A 15148-nucleotide genomic window follows, 5' to 3' on the forward strand; every position below is an offset into this window, starting at 1 on the left:
TATCTCAACGTCCTTACTAATACTCTACCAAGGCTCATTGAAGACGTCCCGGTGGATGTACGTAAGCGAATAGTTTAGCAAGCATATGGTGCACCTCCCCACTTCAATAATGGGGTGCGAATTTACATTGGAAATACTTTCCCAATGTGGATTGGAAGAGGCGGATCAATTGCTTAGCCACCACAGTCACCAGACTCCAATGGACTACTACGCTTGAGTTTACCTCAAACAGGAAAATTACCGAACACTAGTTCAAACAGCGGATAAGCTAAGAAATCGGACTTAAGCTTCCAACCTTCTTCAAGAGGAGCTAAAATTAAAGGCAACAGTAAAAAACTTTCGGAAAAGACCATATTTATGACCACATGTATTAGAGCAAAAATGGTGGACATTTTGAAAACTTACTTTGATTAAAAATCTAGAAACCAGACTTTACAGGATTCATTTTGTTTATTTGTACAAATGTATTAACCTAGATTTTTATCAAAATTTATTTTGAATTTTTGTTGTAGAATTATAAAATAATGAAATAGTTAATAATTTAAATGTTTACAAGCCAACAATTGCAATCAGCTGGTTTTGTAAACAAAGTTCAACACCCAGCTGATCAGATGTCAGCTGATTATAAGATAGCAAAGAAATTAACAGATACTGTATTACATTTGGTTCAATGTTTTGATTCCGAAAACTCTGACCTTGACGCGGTTTTGACCTAATTTTTCGAACTTTTAATACAGCCATAACCTTATAGGTTACATCATTTTAAAGGGCATGAAATGGGAAAGTTTTTTACGCAATTTGACAAAACATCACATTAGTATGTATAGTTGTAAAGCCACTTTGATGTTGTAAAGAATTAATTTTGAAACTTCTTTTTTTATGTTATGTGAGACGTACAATGGTGAAAATATGGTTGTATGTTAAAGGTGTTGCAATGCTTTTGTAGGAAAGTTTACGCTCTTTTCATTGGTATAAATTATTATGCTGTACGTGTATTTGTTTAATTTCTATGCTCGTTTTAGTGAAGCTACTACAGGTAATTTTAAAAATTCACATAATCGGTCATTACAGCATAACGAGTGGGGATGGAAAATTTTTGATTCTCATTTTTTGTTCCTTTTAGTGAGTAGAACAACTGGTAAAAATTAACGCACTTAGTAGAACTCACCCTGTATATTGTAAGTTGATTTATTTATACTGTTGAAAGAATTTGTTGAATTTTTGTATTCAGCAAATCGACCCCTAAATATTTATTTTGATAGGTATTGGGTATCAATTTAAAGCTCTTACTCTAGATGTGCCTTTTGCGGGGTTGGGTGATATCCCGTGAAAGCCCTTCGTCCTATAGTTTTTCTTTTAAATTTCAGAGTTTAGCTGAATTCTGTTGTCAATCATCTGAACTTTTACATTTGTTTACATCAAATCCAATTACACCATGACCCATGACCATGACACCATGGTATTAACCATGATACAATTTTGTTTACACCCATATGAAAATGGAATTATCGTTAAAGTTTGTTGGTGATGTTTTAGTGAATTCGAGTAACATTGTAATGTTATTTGTATAAAATGTAAAGAAGAAAATGACTTACGTTATATTTTGTATTTTTATAGGATTTGCAAAACAAATTGTAAATTAATTCAATTATACAACGGATCTTGGAGTCACGAAGTGACAATGGCTGCTAGTAGAAAAAAACTTTAAATTATGCAATTGAATGATTATTTTCTCTTGTTGAAATCGCACAAAAAAGTCGAGCATTCTACAAGTAATTTCATACAACAAGCTAATGAACAATTGTTGAAAAGGTTTTTCTTTTATTCTACCGCAGATATGTAGTTTACTCTCTACTACTTATACTTATATACTTATAAGTATATACTTATACTGTATACTCAACTAAAGTATACTATTGGTATGAAGGCACCATAACCTCTGATGGTGTCATATTACAAAACTCCTATTATCTGGGCTTTCCACACCACTGAGAATCCAGTTATATAGAATATAATGAGTAACGTGCAATTTCATTTAACTATCATACAATTTTCTCTGGACCTCTTGTTAAAATCTGTCCCATACTTATTGTAGTACTAGAGGACCCATGCTGCTCCGCATTGTTGAAATAAATATCATATCCGAGAATCAGATTTTTGATTTTGGGTTCAGTAATACAGTATCTTGAACTTAACTGATTCAAACTATTACTGATTATTTTGAGTCTAAAACATATCACTTTTTTATCATAGAAAAACGTTAAAAAATTATGTTGGTTGTTAACCTTGCGATTGATTGCAACTCGTCCGAAATGAATAACTAATAGCTTAAATGAAAGCAGGAATTTCACTGAAGGTACTTAGACCAAAATATATAGGATTGCATAATTATAACTGGTGAAATAAATCTTAAATTGAAGAAAGAATTTGAAAATAAATCAAATTTATGTTTTTTGGTCGAGTAATACAGTATATAAATATATGCCGATACTTGATGTGAAATCTGTGCGTACATACCTTCAATTTAGGACCTCAATCATGAAAATCGGTCGAGTAGAAGAGCCAAACGAACTCGGAAAAGAAAAACCAAATTTTTAAATATATAAGATAATGGATGCGATTTTTGTAAAAACATATACATATGTACGTATTGTTATGCTGGAGTTAAAATAACGTTGAGAAGTCGATGTTAACAGAATATCTGTCAAATCTTTGTATGAACTATTTCTAAAACTCATCATGAAAGCACTTTTTTCAGCAGAGCAAATAAGATAAGACAGAACTAGGCTACAGCAATGTTGTAATGGCACAACGAATGAAACCCTAATTATCTTTTTACTTTGGTCCCCTTTTAGTTTAATCCTATTACTTATACTTGTATCATCAACTGTAATTGTATCTTTTTGTCAGTACCTTTTATAGGTTCTCTGTCTTTGCGTTTAAGTAGATCAAGTTTCATTTGAACAAGATAGTGTTATTCTTTGAGACATGCACTTTAAAATAACGTTTATGTGAATCCGTCTAATTTTCTATCCCAATGTCTGCTAGATATATAGAAATATTTAACAATTTAAAATGTGCAGTGAAATTACAAACAAAATGTTTATACCTTGATGATACATCTCTATTTTGTTGTTGTTTGAACAAAGCCGCATTTACTCGAGGAAAGTGTGAATAACTAACACTTGAATACTCTAAAGGTTACCTGCCTTTAGTTACTGTTTTCTGCGGCAGATAACCTGCCAACTTACTGGCCTCGTGTAAGGCGGCTTTTTGGTTAACAAATTCTCCAAAATAGCCTTAATTTCCGATTTAAGTAAACACGGCAACGGTATTTTCACATGGTTCAAAAATGCTTGCAAAGGAAATACAATCAAAATCCAGAAAATTCAAGTGGAAGCTATGGAAGTTGAACCTACCCCTTTCGAGCCGATATCGGGGACGGTGACCACTAGCTAGAACCATAGACAAAATATAATTAAATATAGATGGACCGACAGCAGTGCTGCGGTTAGCATAAGTTCTGGTGGCACCTCTGGGAGCGTCTTAACTACACGACACTCTCAGCGGTGGACACCAGAACTTATGCTAACCGTAGCACTGCTGTCGGTCTCTATTTAATTTTATTTGTCTGTGCTAGAACACACTTATCACATTGCGCCAAGTAGAACTATTTTTTAAGGTACAAACCGACTTACCTTCACATTCTTGGCGAGGGGTTTAGGCTTCTCGGTGGCCAGGCAGGTGGAGGGGCGGTGCATGTTGAGGGGGCGCCCTGCTGTGTCTCCCGGCACCCCTAGACAGGCGCCCCCGCGCCCTCCTTCTACGTCCACGTCCATAGAGCCGTCTAGCGCCCCCTCCACCTCCTCGGCTTCATCTTCACCCGCACTTTCTGCAACAAGAGTGACCAAGTTAGCGAACCGTCGAACTACATAGACTAGACATAGACATATTTTATTCATGAATAAAGTACACATGATACCATGCACATCTCAATCGTCAAATACATTACCTATATGGAGTATTCTAGTAAGCTTTTAAAACAAAACAAAAAATAATTAGTTAAGCCTATTCTATTCTAAACAAGATCTAAACAAATAAATAATAATGGCATGTTTAATGAGATCAGGCAGGCAGGAATTCTTGGATAGTATAAAACTCGCCTTCAACTCAAAACCTTTTGAACCCAACCTTGAACTGTACTGCTTTACTTCTTCAGAAAGCTTATTATAGGTGAAGGGTCCCAAAAAATTGTCATTCCTTTCAGAGAGGGTCAGACGATGACATGGAGTACGAAGATCTCCTCCATGCCTAGATTGACCAACCGATGGAATATTCTTCAGCTGATTTACTGTAGACATTATTACTCTGTAGATGAATATAGAAGGTAATGTTAAAATGTTGTGCTCCCGGAAGACCCCTCTGCATGAATGGAGTGGTGGTAAGCCATTGAAAATACGCACGGCCCATTTTGTGATGGAAAAGACCTTAGAGACATGAAAATAATCACCCAGACTTCAATACCCATAATATAATAAACCTGTTTGGTAGAGGATGGATATTCTTGGTTTTAAGTTAAATTTTCGTAATGGCAAGTTGACTGGAATCATAGCTTTGTCCTGTAATCCAGCTACTTGGAGGTCACGAATTTTGGATACTTTGCATGATCTGTGGATGCGATACTCCCAGGTATAATATTAACATCCGCACTAGTAAGTACTACGACAACCCGCAGTACTATCCTGAAAAATAGAATAATCCGTAATATATAAGGCAAAAATGAGGTTCGGATTCCACTATAAAAACTGTAGGTCCCTTAGTTGTCATTGGCTGTATGGCCTATTAATTAACAGCTGTGTCTAAAGAACAGCCTTTGTAAGTAACAAGACTACAAGATCGGGCCACTCATCCTACACTCATCTTCATTCATACTTGGTTTAAAATACCTCCCTTCGTATGGTCGCCATAAAAAAGTACAAGTATTAAAGTATTATGTTTTTTAGTGATTATTGTGGAAATTTTAAATCACGATTATTAAAATACAATTTTTACGAATCTCTGATTTTATCCCTCATTTTTTGAGAATGTACATCAAAATGTCAACGACAAAAACCAGCCAAAACTTGACATTCAAAAAAACTACACTGAGAATTTACATAAATCAAAACGAAAAACAAATATTCCTAAAATAATTCAACAATTAAACAATGAATAGTACAAATAGAAGATATGAGAACACATACACGTTTTCACATGTCTGAGTTACCTCAATAAATCATAAGTTGGAATAAAGTTTGATAGAAAGTCTTCAGTTAACAGTATGCTGAAAGACATTTAGCTAAATAATAATTATAGACGAACACATACAATTTTTACAATAAAATGAAACACGTCGATTTAGACAATAATCGAACAATATCCAGCTGTTTGGTTTGCCAAATGAATGAATAAACTGCACCAAACCACCCGCATAGTGAATGCACCCTCAACACTCTAGATTCTCAAAGGCTGTTGCATTTATGGATGAACGAATTGTTATCACCACAAAATGTTTAACGATGAATTCCCACTGCTGGGGTATTTCTGATGTAGCCTATAACAAGTGGTAATTTCTAAGATAGAAAATATTAAAGTAGTTAGTAAATGTAACTTTGAAACGTTAATTTTTGAAAGGATAATTTATAATATCCATAGGTAAAAGTGTTGAGAAAATTACTGCTTTGTCTTTCTTTTTCCAATAAAAAAAAAATTTAATACAAACTATTTAAATAATAATTAATAACTATTATCGATAGACTTAACCAAAGTTTTACGCTTTTTAATGCTGTGAAAATCTTTCTGATTATTACATGTAAAGGCTTTATTCTAACTGTAGACTTAGCTTACGGAATGAACTGCATTTGGCAGCACAAAATATTCTTTAAGTCTTCCTTAGTTAGTTTATTACAGATTTACATGGCAGGAGGAGCCTGTTGTCTAACTTAATACGAATTGCGTGTTCTCAAACTGCGTAAAAATGCAAAGATTCTTGAATTATCTCTATGGCTATTTGGTCAAAGCAAACACAGTATGGACATTAGTGGTAAAACTGTGTATCTATGTTGATAAATATGGGGTAGTGCAACTTTTCGTCTGCACTCTACTCCGTTTGTCAAGCACGATTCAAGTGAGTTGTAATGAAAAAACCTACTTTATACAGGTCATTAGTGTTTCAGAAACTTATACGGTTGCTAATAGTCTCAGATTACTCAAATCGAATAATAATCAAATAAAAATATAGATGCGTCCAACAAGGAACTAAATCGTCCAACGTTTTATACACATTTAAGGTCAACTCCTTGAAGATATCTATGATGTATACTTTTATATCACCATAAAGTCAACCAACTGAACCAAAGGGGGGGACTTCGGCGATGACATGGTTGGGTTTAACGTTAAATGAATTCTGATCATCCTTCGACTCATAAAATCTTCGCAGGAACCGTTACCGTTACCAACAATGAAACAGCTGATTGCTGGGATAGCTTAATGGGTGACTAAAAGTTAATTTATCATACAACAATTCTATTCACAAAAAAAAACTTAACTATTAATCTTAATTTTATTTTGTTTGTGCTGTTCCGGATCGGTGTGACAATCAATAAAAGGTGTCCGCCGGTTGATCATGATGTGTCCAATTACAGGAAATGCATTTTGGCGACATTAAATCGTCATCATCAGTCCTAATATAAGGTCTTGAATCACAAGACGAGATACATTGTCATTTCGAAATTCAAAACCTCTTGTTTACTTACCATCTTAGTTGGCTAAGAAATAAAATATTCAAATTGGACACATCTTGTAATAGGAATAACCAAATGAGAGATCTTTTTTAATCAAACAAAATCTCCGCTTAAACGATCTGTTTGTAAATCTCTGGTTTCAGATAAAACAGACGCGAACAATGAACATGATCTGCGGATGATTCTCATGTCTCAGAAAGGTCTGGGAATCTGTTACGTGATTTGAATTGGACTGTGGGCAAAACATGTTTAGTTTGAGGACAGTGCACTGTTTACAGTGTTTTTGCATATTTAAAACTCTCTCTCATAGTGTTTAAATAGTGCTATTTCATTAATCATTCTGAAGGCTGTAATTCCTAAATAATTTTATTTTTACGTTTAAGGTCGAGTGAGGTATGGTTTGCGATGGTTTTAGTTATTTTTAAACGATTGGGACTAGTTATACAGGGTGTCCAAACAAATATTATTACTTTCTTTTAGTATCTTTTAGTAAAATACTGCAACTTTTGGTACCAGGTAAACTTACAAATGTTTTAGTTTTTAAGATATTAAGATTTGAAAACATTAAATAGCACCTTTTTGAAATGGTTACCTATACATTTTTGTTCATACTTTACACAAAGGTAGCGGGCAAAACTATAAACATATTTGCTTAATTTCGACGCTATAGCTCAAACCGATAACGAGTTATGAATGCTTGTACATACAGACAGACGCTAAACGGTTTTGAGATAGGACTCGTGTGGTATTACAATTTTTGTTCGTTTTGACCTCCCGAATAATCTGGTAAAGTTTGTCCTAGTAAGCTGGACACCCTGTAAATACCTAAAGAAAAATATTCAATTTGGGTCCTTAATGTCCTCTATGTAAAACAGATGTCAAAAGATTAGAGGTGAGCCTTTTTAGGTACACATTGACTGGTGACAACAGAAACACAAATAATGTTTCTATTTGCTCTACTTCAAGTAGTTTACTTTTCGACCAAGTTAATATTTATACTGCTCCACAACTGATTGAATAGACAACTGGTATTGTATTTTAAACATTTTAGAGGTTGTATTAAAGTTTACACAAATCGTTGCGAAACATTTACCATTGTTTCAAAAACTATTGTTTACACAAAAAGCATATTCGGTGTACAGCTTAACAAAAGGTTCGTTAATTCCCTTGTCAATAATGATAATTAGTCATTAGAACAACGTTGTCCAATGTGAACGTAAACGACCCGTGGTGAATAAATAAATTGAATTCTATATTATGGGTATTAAACAGTTACACGCCATATTAGAGGTTATGTATCCTTGATAATTTTGTGTTTACATAAGTAGTAGGATAGGTAACTACTGTGTTATTATTATCATCTTATATATATAAAAAAAATGTTTTTCTTTTCTGAATTCGTTTGGCTCTTCTACCCAACCGATTTCCATGATTGAGGTCCCAAATTGTAGGTATGCACACACAGATTTTACATCAAGCATTGGCATATAATTATCTACTGTATTACTTGTACAAAAACATATATTTGGATTTATTTTCGAAATCTTACTTCAATTTAAGATTCACCAAGTTATAATTATACTGTGTAACCTTATATATTTTGGCCTAAAAACCTTCAGTGAAATACAGGCTTTCTTAAGCTGTTAGTTATTCAAATCGGACGAGTTTCAAGCAAACGCAAGGTAAACAACCAACATAAATATTATTTTTCATAAGGTTTTTCTATGATTAAAAGTCAATATCTGCAGTATTTTTATGTTTTTTTAATATGTTTTAGACTCAAAATAATAAATAAATTTTAAGCATTAATTTGAGCTATTGATCGTTTGAATCAGTTAAGTTCAAGATACTGTATTACTCAATAAAAAATCATAAATTTGATTATTTCTCGGATATGATATTTATTTTGATGCTGCGGAGCAGCATGTGTCCTCTAGTTATTAATATTATTACATATTATTATGAAACCAAAGCACCTGCCCACCAGTTTTTTCACCACACAAATACTACTAAAATGATAAAGTTGAAATTTACTAAACTGCAACCTGTATGTAGCTATGAATATCATAGGCTTATTGCCATTATAGTAGGCATATTCTTACTTATAACTTCAAATAATTTTGAGATAGAGCTTTTGGAGGCAATATATTATGTATATTGTTACAATTACTGTATAATTTGCATTCTTTATGCAATTTATGAGCCACCATGGCAACAAAAAATCCACATTTATTTACACTTGTTCTGCCCGTGCCTCGCCACGAAGAGAACTCAGAGAAGATAAAGGGATTACACTAGTATCCTCTGGTGATAGTCATGAACTTCTTCTATTTCCACGGCTTTAAATGTTTAGGCCTACATTACAGGGCAAGTCTATCTGTGTATAGTCAATGCCAGAAGCAATACCCCACACACAACATATTATGTAAAAAAATCGTCCTTAGGATTTCAGATTCAGTAAAACTGCACTAAAATGCATTTGTGAAAATTTACACTACACTGTTTTAGTTACACTACTTGGATGCCAGTAGCGTCGAATAACAGTACAGATAACAATAACAGATATTTGTTTCATACATGAGACAACATAAATTCGAGGGAGTGAGCTTGAAATAACAAAAGCCAACTGATTGAACTAAAATAAAAACAAATTGTCAGCGGCGGGATTTGGGACAATGACGCTAGTCCGCGTCAAGATGCGACGTTTTGAGTTCGCTGCAGTTTTATTGGTTTCTACGTATCTTAAAATAATATAATCAAACCATCGTTGTATTGGTTTACTTTTCTATTTTTAATCTTGTTCAGTGTTTAAGTCATCCAATGTTTGACAGTCTTCCATTATGTCCTTGGAATGAGATAGATTCTTTAAAATAACCAGGTCCGTCGGTAAAAAGAGGTTTTTTTGTACTTATTTCTACATTTTAAAATAATGAGATAGCTAATGGTTTTATGTTTTTAAGCTTGAGTCCTTAAAATTAAACAGTTTAAATATGAACTAGAGCTCGCCCCGTTGTCGAAAGCTCAATCAAAAGCATGTATTGTGCAAACTTCTTTATTTTCACCCCACGCTGTAAATAAAACATGTGGTTGGAGTTTCTTCCATTTGTTTTGATTTTCTGTTTGTATTTTGTTATTTCGTCGCCAACATAGAAACCCAAAAGGCCCATGTTCATTTTTTTTAATTTAAATTAATTTGTTGTGCTTTTTTAGCCTATTTAATTTACGGATTCTGCACATCTACAGTCAAATATTATTCTAACAGTATGCGTGCATTTCCCCTGCGATGCACAAGAGCTGATAAAAAAGGTTTTAATTATATATGCTTGTCTATTAATATATAGAATTAGCCACATGTTAAATCTCCCCCAAGAAAAATTTAATTCCAATTTTTGACCCAATTAACATAAATATTTTCAAAATACAAATAAAACATGCACATATAGGACCAATAACCTGCATTTTGGTACAACCCGCGTGTAATTTGGTCCAGCAGTATGATCAGGCTTGCTGTCATAAGATTTGAAATATTTTTTAAAATATATAAGATATCTTAAGTAGAGTTTAGGTATTGCATTAAAGCTGGACTTACTACCATAAAACACCGTACCAAATAGCATACCTAGTTCTCCTGTTCATTTAAAATGCCTCAGAGGGAAACACAATTATTACTACAGTATGATGACAGAATCCAATTGTTATTTATTTAAATCGTAGGATAAGAAAAAGGAGCGGAATTTTTGAAGAGTAGAGTACAGTTGTTAAAGAAGTCTAGGGAACAAAATTAGGAAAATCCTAAAGGTTTCAATATACTTTCGTCCAAACTAAGAAAACAAATTTAAACAGATACGTTTAAATTTGAAATATTATGACTGAAGCACTGCGATTTGCGATTGTATAAATACATTGATTTCTAAAGTTCTAAGTTTATTATAGGCTACTTAATTAAAAAATATATATTTACAGTGGTTTCTTCTTGTCAATCTTTATAACTCCAGTCTCGGCGAACGACGAAAATATACTTATTGTTCAGCTGTAAGATTTTCAACCGGATTTTTAAAGAAGGCCTCTTTATTTCCAATGAATTTAGATGTAGATTTCGGAAGAAATCAATTTGTTAAAGTGAAAATAAAATAACCGTTGCAGATTTAAAGGCAAATCATTTAGTATAATCCAATTAATTAAATTGCCTCTTAATCTGCAATTAATCCAAATAATTAATGCGAATTACGGAATTTATGTGTACTAGCTATGGTAATTTACGTTTGTATCAACAATTGAAATCTTAAGGCAAGAAAGGTAATTTATTTAGTATACAAATCGATCTAATAGTAATAGAAAAAAATATGTTATGTTAATTATTTACAGCGTTATACAGGGTGTTAAACAAGTCTTAACACACCCCCAAAAATAAAGTTAATGGCGTAAGGTAAAATTTTGCAACTTCAACATATCATTATATGATGACTTTTCTAGCTTTTTGCAAGAAATCAAAATTTTGCACCCCTCCACCTTTAAGGGTAGAAAGGGGGCAACTAAAGATTTTCAAACGTAAGGACCCATGTTGTGACCATTCGTTTTAAAGGTCTTAATTAGTAGAATACAATGCAGCAAGTTTGAACTCAAAAGAACAACCGAGTCGAAAATGGCAGCCGTTCAAAGATATCTTGAATCTGCCATTTTGAATCTTTGAACGGCCCTAATTCTTTACTCAGTTGTTCTTTTGAGCTCAAATTTGTGTCATTGTATTGCTGATAATAATTAAGACCATTAATTTGATGTGCATATTGACCTATCCATACGTTTATGATTTTAACACATAATTCAGTTATGCGGAGGCCCGCTAGAAGTTGGAGGGGGGCCAAATTTCGATTTCTTGCAAAAAGCTAGAAAAGACATTATATGTTGAAGTTGCAAAATTGTATCTTACTCCGTTTAATTTATTTTTGGTTGTGGAGTTTTTCAACACACGAATATTAAATATACGTGTATGTAAATTGAATGATTAGTTCGTATCAAGAATCTGATTTTGTAAGTGTACAAAATTACAAAGTATAATAATCAACCAACGCTGTTTTAATTTAGAGAAGATCAAAATATACATTTTGTGTTACCGTTTAATCTTTTCACTTACACTTGTGCAGATGAATCTGTTACAACCCAAGATGGAATCTGAACACCCGAGTCATGGCATTACATCTATGACCATAGTCGTTTGCACCAACAATGCTTTCTGTGTACAAACATAAACAGTGGGCCTACTCTTCTAACCTCTTTAATCTCGAATGCAATAAACTCTCTTAGCAACAAAAATTTCCGTGGGTACGTCTTTTTGCGGTTCAAAATATGGTAATAATTTCCAAATAAATCTTTCTTTGACCATTACATTACATCGAGTTCATGTACATCTTTATCTCAATGTACAGTTACTAGATTCATATTTCCAGTTCATTATTATGAAAACATACCAAAGATGGTGGACATCAATTCAATTTTGCATTTTATTCTTATTTATTCAAACGGACATTCCATTTTGATTTGAACAGTACATGCTTACAACATGATACAATAGTAATGCGGATATTGCGGTATAACTAAATGACTAATACCCCCGCCACAGCAAACCTGCAGACTAAGCGAATTTCCATTTCGCTTTTAGCGAATTTCCCATATTATATATGTGTGTCCGTTAGCACGATAACTCGAGCAAAAATGATCCGATTTTGATGAAATTTGGTACAAACGTGTAAACCTACGTTTATTCGAACGAGTTCGCGATCCAGCATGATCAGACCATGGGAACGGGGGTTTACGGGGGGTTTTATGGGGTAAAAATAGGTTTTTCTCATTTTTGACCCAAAAAACATAAAATTTAGCAATTTCTTTCCAAACCATTTTGTAGAGCTTAAAAAAACAAATAATTTAGTATATTGAAGCGTTATTATGCGCCTAATGGTTACAGAGAAAATTCCAAAAAAATTTAAATTTAAAATTCCCATGTTATTCTTATGGAGAATAAGTAAATTGTTGTAGTTTGCTTGTTTATGAACATATTTTGATCAAATTTGGAAAATGTTTTTATTTCTTACTAACTATTAACGTTTTACAAAAAAAAAAAAAAAACAGTTTTACCCTCCCTGATGCAGCAAACCTAAGTACTAGTTAAACTAATTCTATTTAAATAGAAAATAAATGTTATATTTTTAAGTAGACATTTCAGTGTAAATCCAATCAGTCAAATGGAAATTCGCTTAGTCTGCAGGTTTGCTGCGGCGGGGGTATTTGTTTGTTACAATCGTATGAACAAAAACCGAGTTATCAGTTCTCTTCTACATTCGGCTACGCAATGGATCATCATCATAGGACTTCTATTGTTTATTATTTGTTATTTTACAGAGCAGTATGGTAGTCCTATTAAATTGCTAACCGAACGCAGAAAATACTAAAAACTCGGTTGTTTGTCCTCCGATTTCAACAAGAAAGGTCTCATTTGATTTGGATTTAAATTCTCTATCTTTAAGGTCAGAAAAACAATTTTCTTAATATTTACAGTTTTCATGAAATTTTGCATTAAATATTTTAAATGGCCGCCATATTGAAACTGCTTTAGATATTGGAACGAAACTTTGTAAGCTCTTTTTACCTACTAAAATACACATTTATACCAATTTTGGAATTTCTATCTTGAAAAGTGCTTAAAATATTAAATAATTATTAAAAATCACAAACAAACCGACGAACAGAAATCTAGGCATTTTAGACCCATACTTATATGGCATTTTATGTTTGTCTCTGCCCAAGGAACAAGTCCACAAAATATGTCCAGACAATTTGGAAACCCCCTGTATATACGTCCGTTATACATCTATATATGAACACATAATATACAGAGTGTCCATAAAAAACGTTTCAGGACTTTGGGAAATGAATCAATTATAATTAAGGCAAAATTAAGGGTTCTTTTACACAAAAAACTTAATATTTCAGTTATCTTTTGTCCTATCTTTTTGATCTTGGTATCGTTTGATAGGGAATTAAAAATGCTAAAAAAAGTATACTTGACATTTTTTTATAAAATTAGCAGTTTTTGAGTTATTTGGGTTATAAAAATTCAAACGGCCGCCATGTTGAAACTTACAATCGGAACAACTTTATTATTTTTTCTATAATAGGTCTTGTGTATAATAACATGGTTACCAAATTGCATAATCATCGAATGAAAAACTTCACAGATAAAAATATTTTTGTTTAAAAAACAAAATGGCGGATAACTGGGTAATATGCATTTTCGGACATACCTTCACATTAACTTTTTTCTTCCTTTTAATATGAGGATTCATTTCCCAAAGTCCTGAAAAGTTTTTTATGGACACCCTGTATAATATGATTTTTTATGAATTTGAACGGATGGTTTTTTGGCCTCTAGGGACCTCAAAACGAAAAAGTAAATCGGTCCCAGGCCCAGGTCTTACCATGAGTACTACGGTAATAGCTTATCCCCTATATGGGAAATTCGCCAAAAGAATTAAATGATTGGGATTTTAACCCACGTAACCTGGACAGAGGCTTCGCGCTCAAACGATTCAGTTTTTGTACCACTTTTCAACGTAGGAGGCTATGCTCCAGACCGGGATTGTTTACACATTACTGCAGAATAGGCCTAAACTGCTTTGCCATTATCACTTAGATATTGTCCATTGTTTATTGGGGGGATTTGAACTCGAGACCGTGCGGACCAAAGCCCCGAGCTCTGGACCAGCTCGCTGCCTAACTTACCTTTGGATTAGCTATGCCTCTACTCATATTATCTAGGATATATAATATTATAATTTCCCAAGGTAAAGATCGGTGTACTTGATGCTTGGCACTTCTCCGCAGGTTGTCCTGGATTGTAGTATTTATTGACTGTGTCTGACACACGCTTTATTGGAGCGTACAATTTATTGGCCCGTTTTCACGTTCTTTGCCAGCTTGTTTACTGGTTTTACTTCTCTTGTGAAACATTTACTTTCAACCTATGTTCAAGTTTACAAATGCTATCTTACGAGTTGTCCAATAAATAAAAATCCCGAAGTTTACTGGAGTGCTTTTTTTTTATTTCTCCCTCTATAACATAGTATTATGGAGAAAGTATTGTTTTCGTCAGAATTTTCGAGTTTTAATAAGTAAGTGAATATATCCGTTTCGGGTCTCCCTGAACCGAAAAAAGTGGTTTTCGAAGTGATGTGTGTGTGAAATTTGGTACGTATTCAGATTCAGATTCAGATTCAGAAACACTTTATTCAAGATTTACATTTTACAAATATAAATGCAGAATGGCGTCAATAAATACAATTAATTCTATAAAATATTATCAAAATGCTCACTAA

The 15148-nt window shown here is 33.2% G+C and overlaps 1 protein-coding gene across 1 annotated transcript in view; it reads right to left on the bottom strand.

The window, feature by feature from the left end:
- Positions 1-15148, bottom strand: part of LOC128988951 (transient receptor potential-gamma protein) — a 405047-nt gene that overhangs the window by 71315 nt on the left and 318584 nt on the right. The window contains exon 4 of the mRNA XM_054410745.1: positions 3699-3892. Coding sequence (XP_054266720.1) covers positions 3699-3839 — 141 coding nt within the window. The 5' untranslated portion in view covers positions 3840-3892. The remainder of the gene's footprint in view (positions 1-3698; positions 3893-15148) is intronic.

This window comes from Macrosteles quadrilineatus, unplaced genomic scaffold (genome assembly GCF_028750875.1).
Source record: "Macrosteles quadrilineatus isolate MER2022 unplaced genomic scaffold, UCM_ALF_1.0 Scaffold_3__2_contigs__length_128488019, whole genome shotgun sequence".
NCBI lineage: Eukaryota > Metazoa > Arthropoda > Insecta > Hemiptera > Cicadellidae > Macrosteles > Macrosteles quadrilineatus.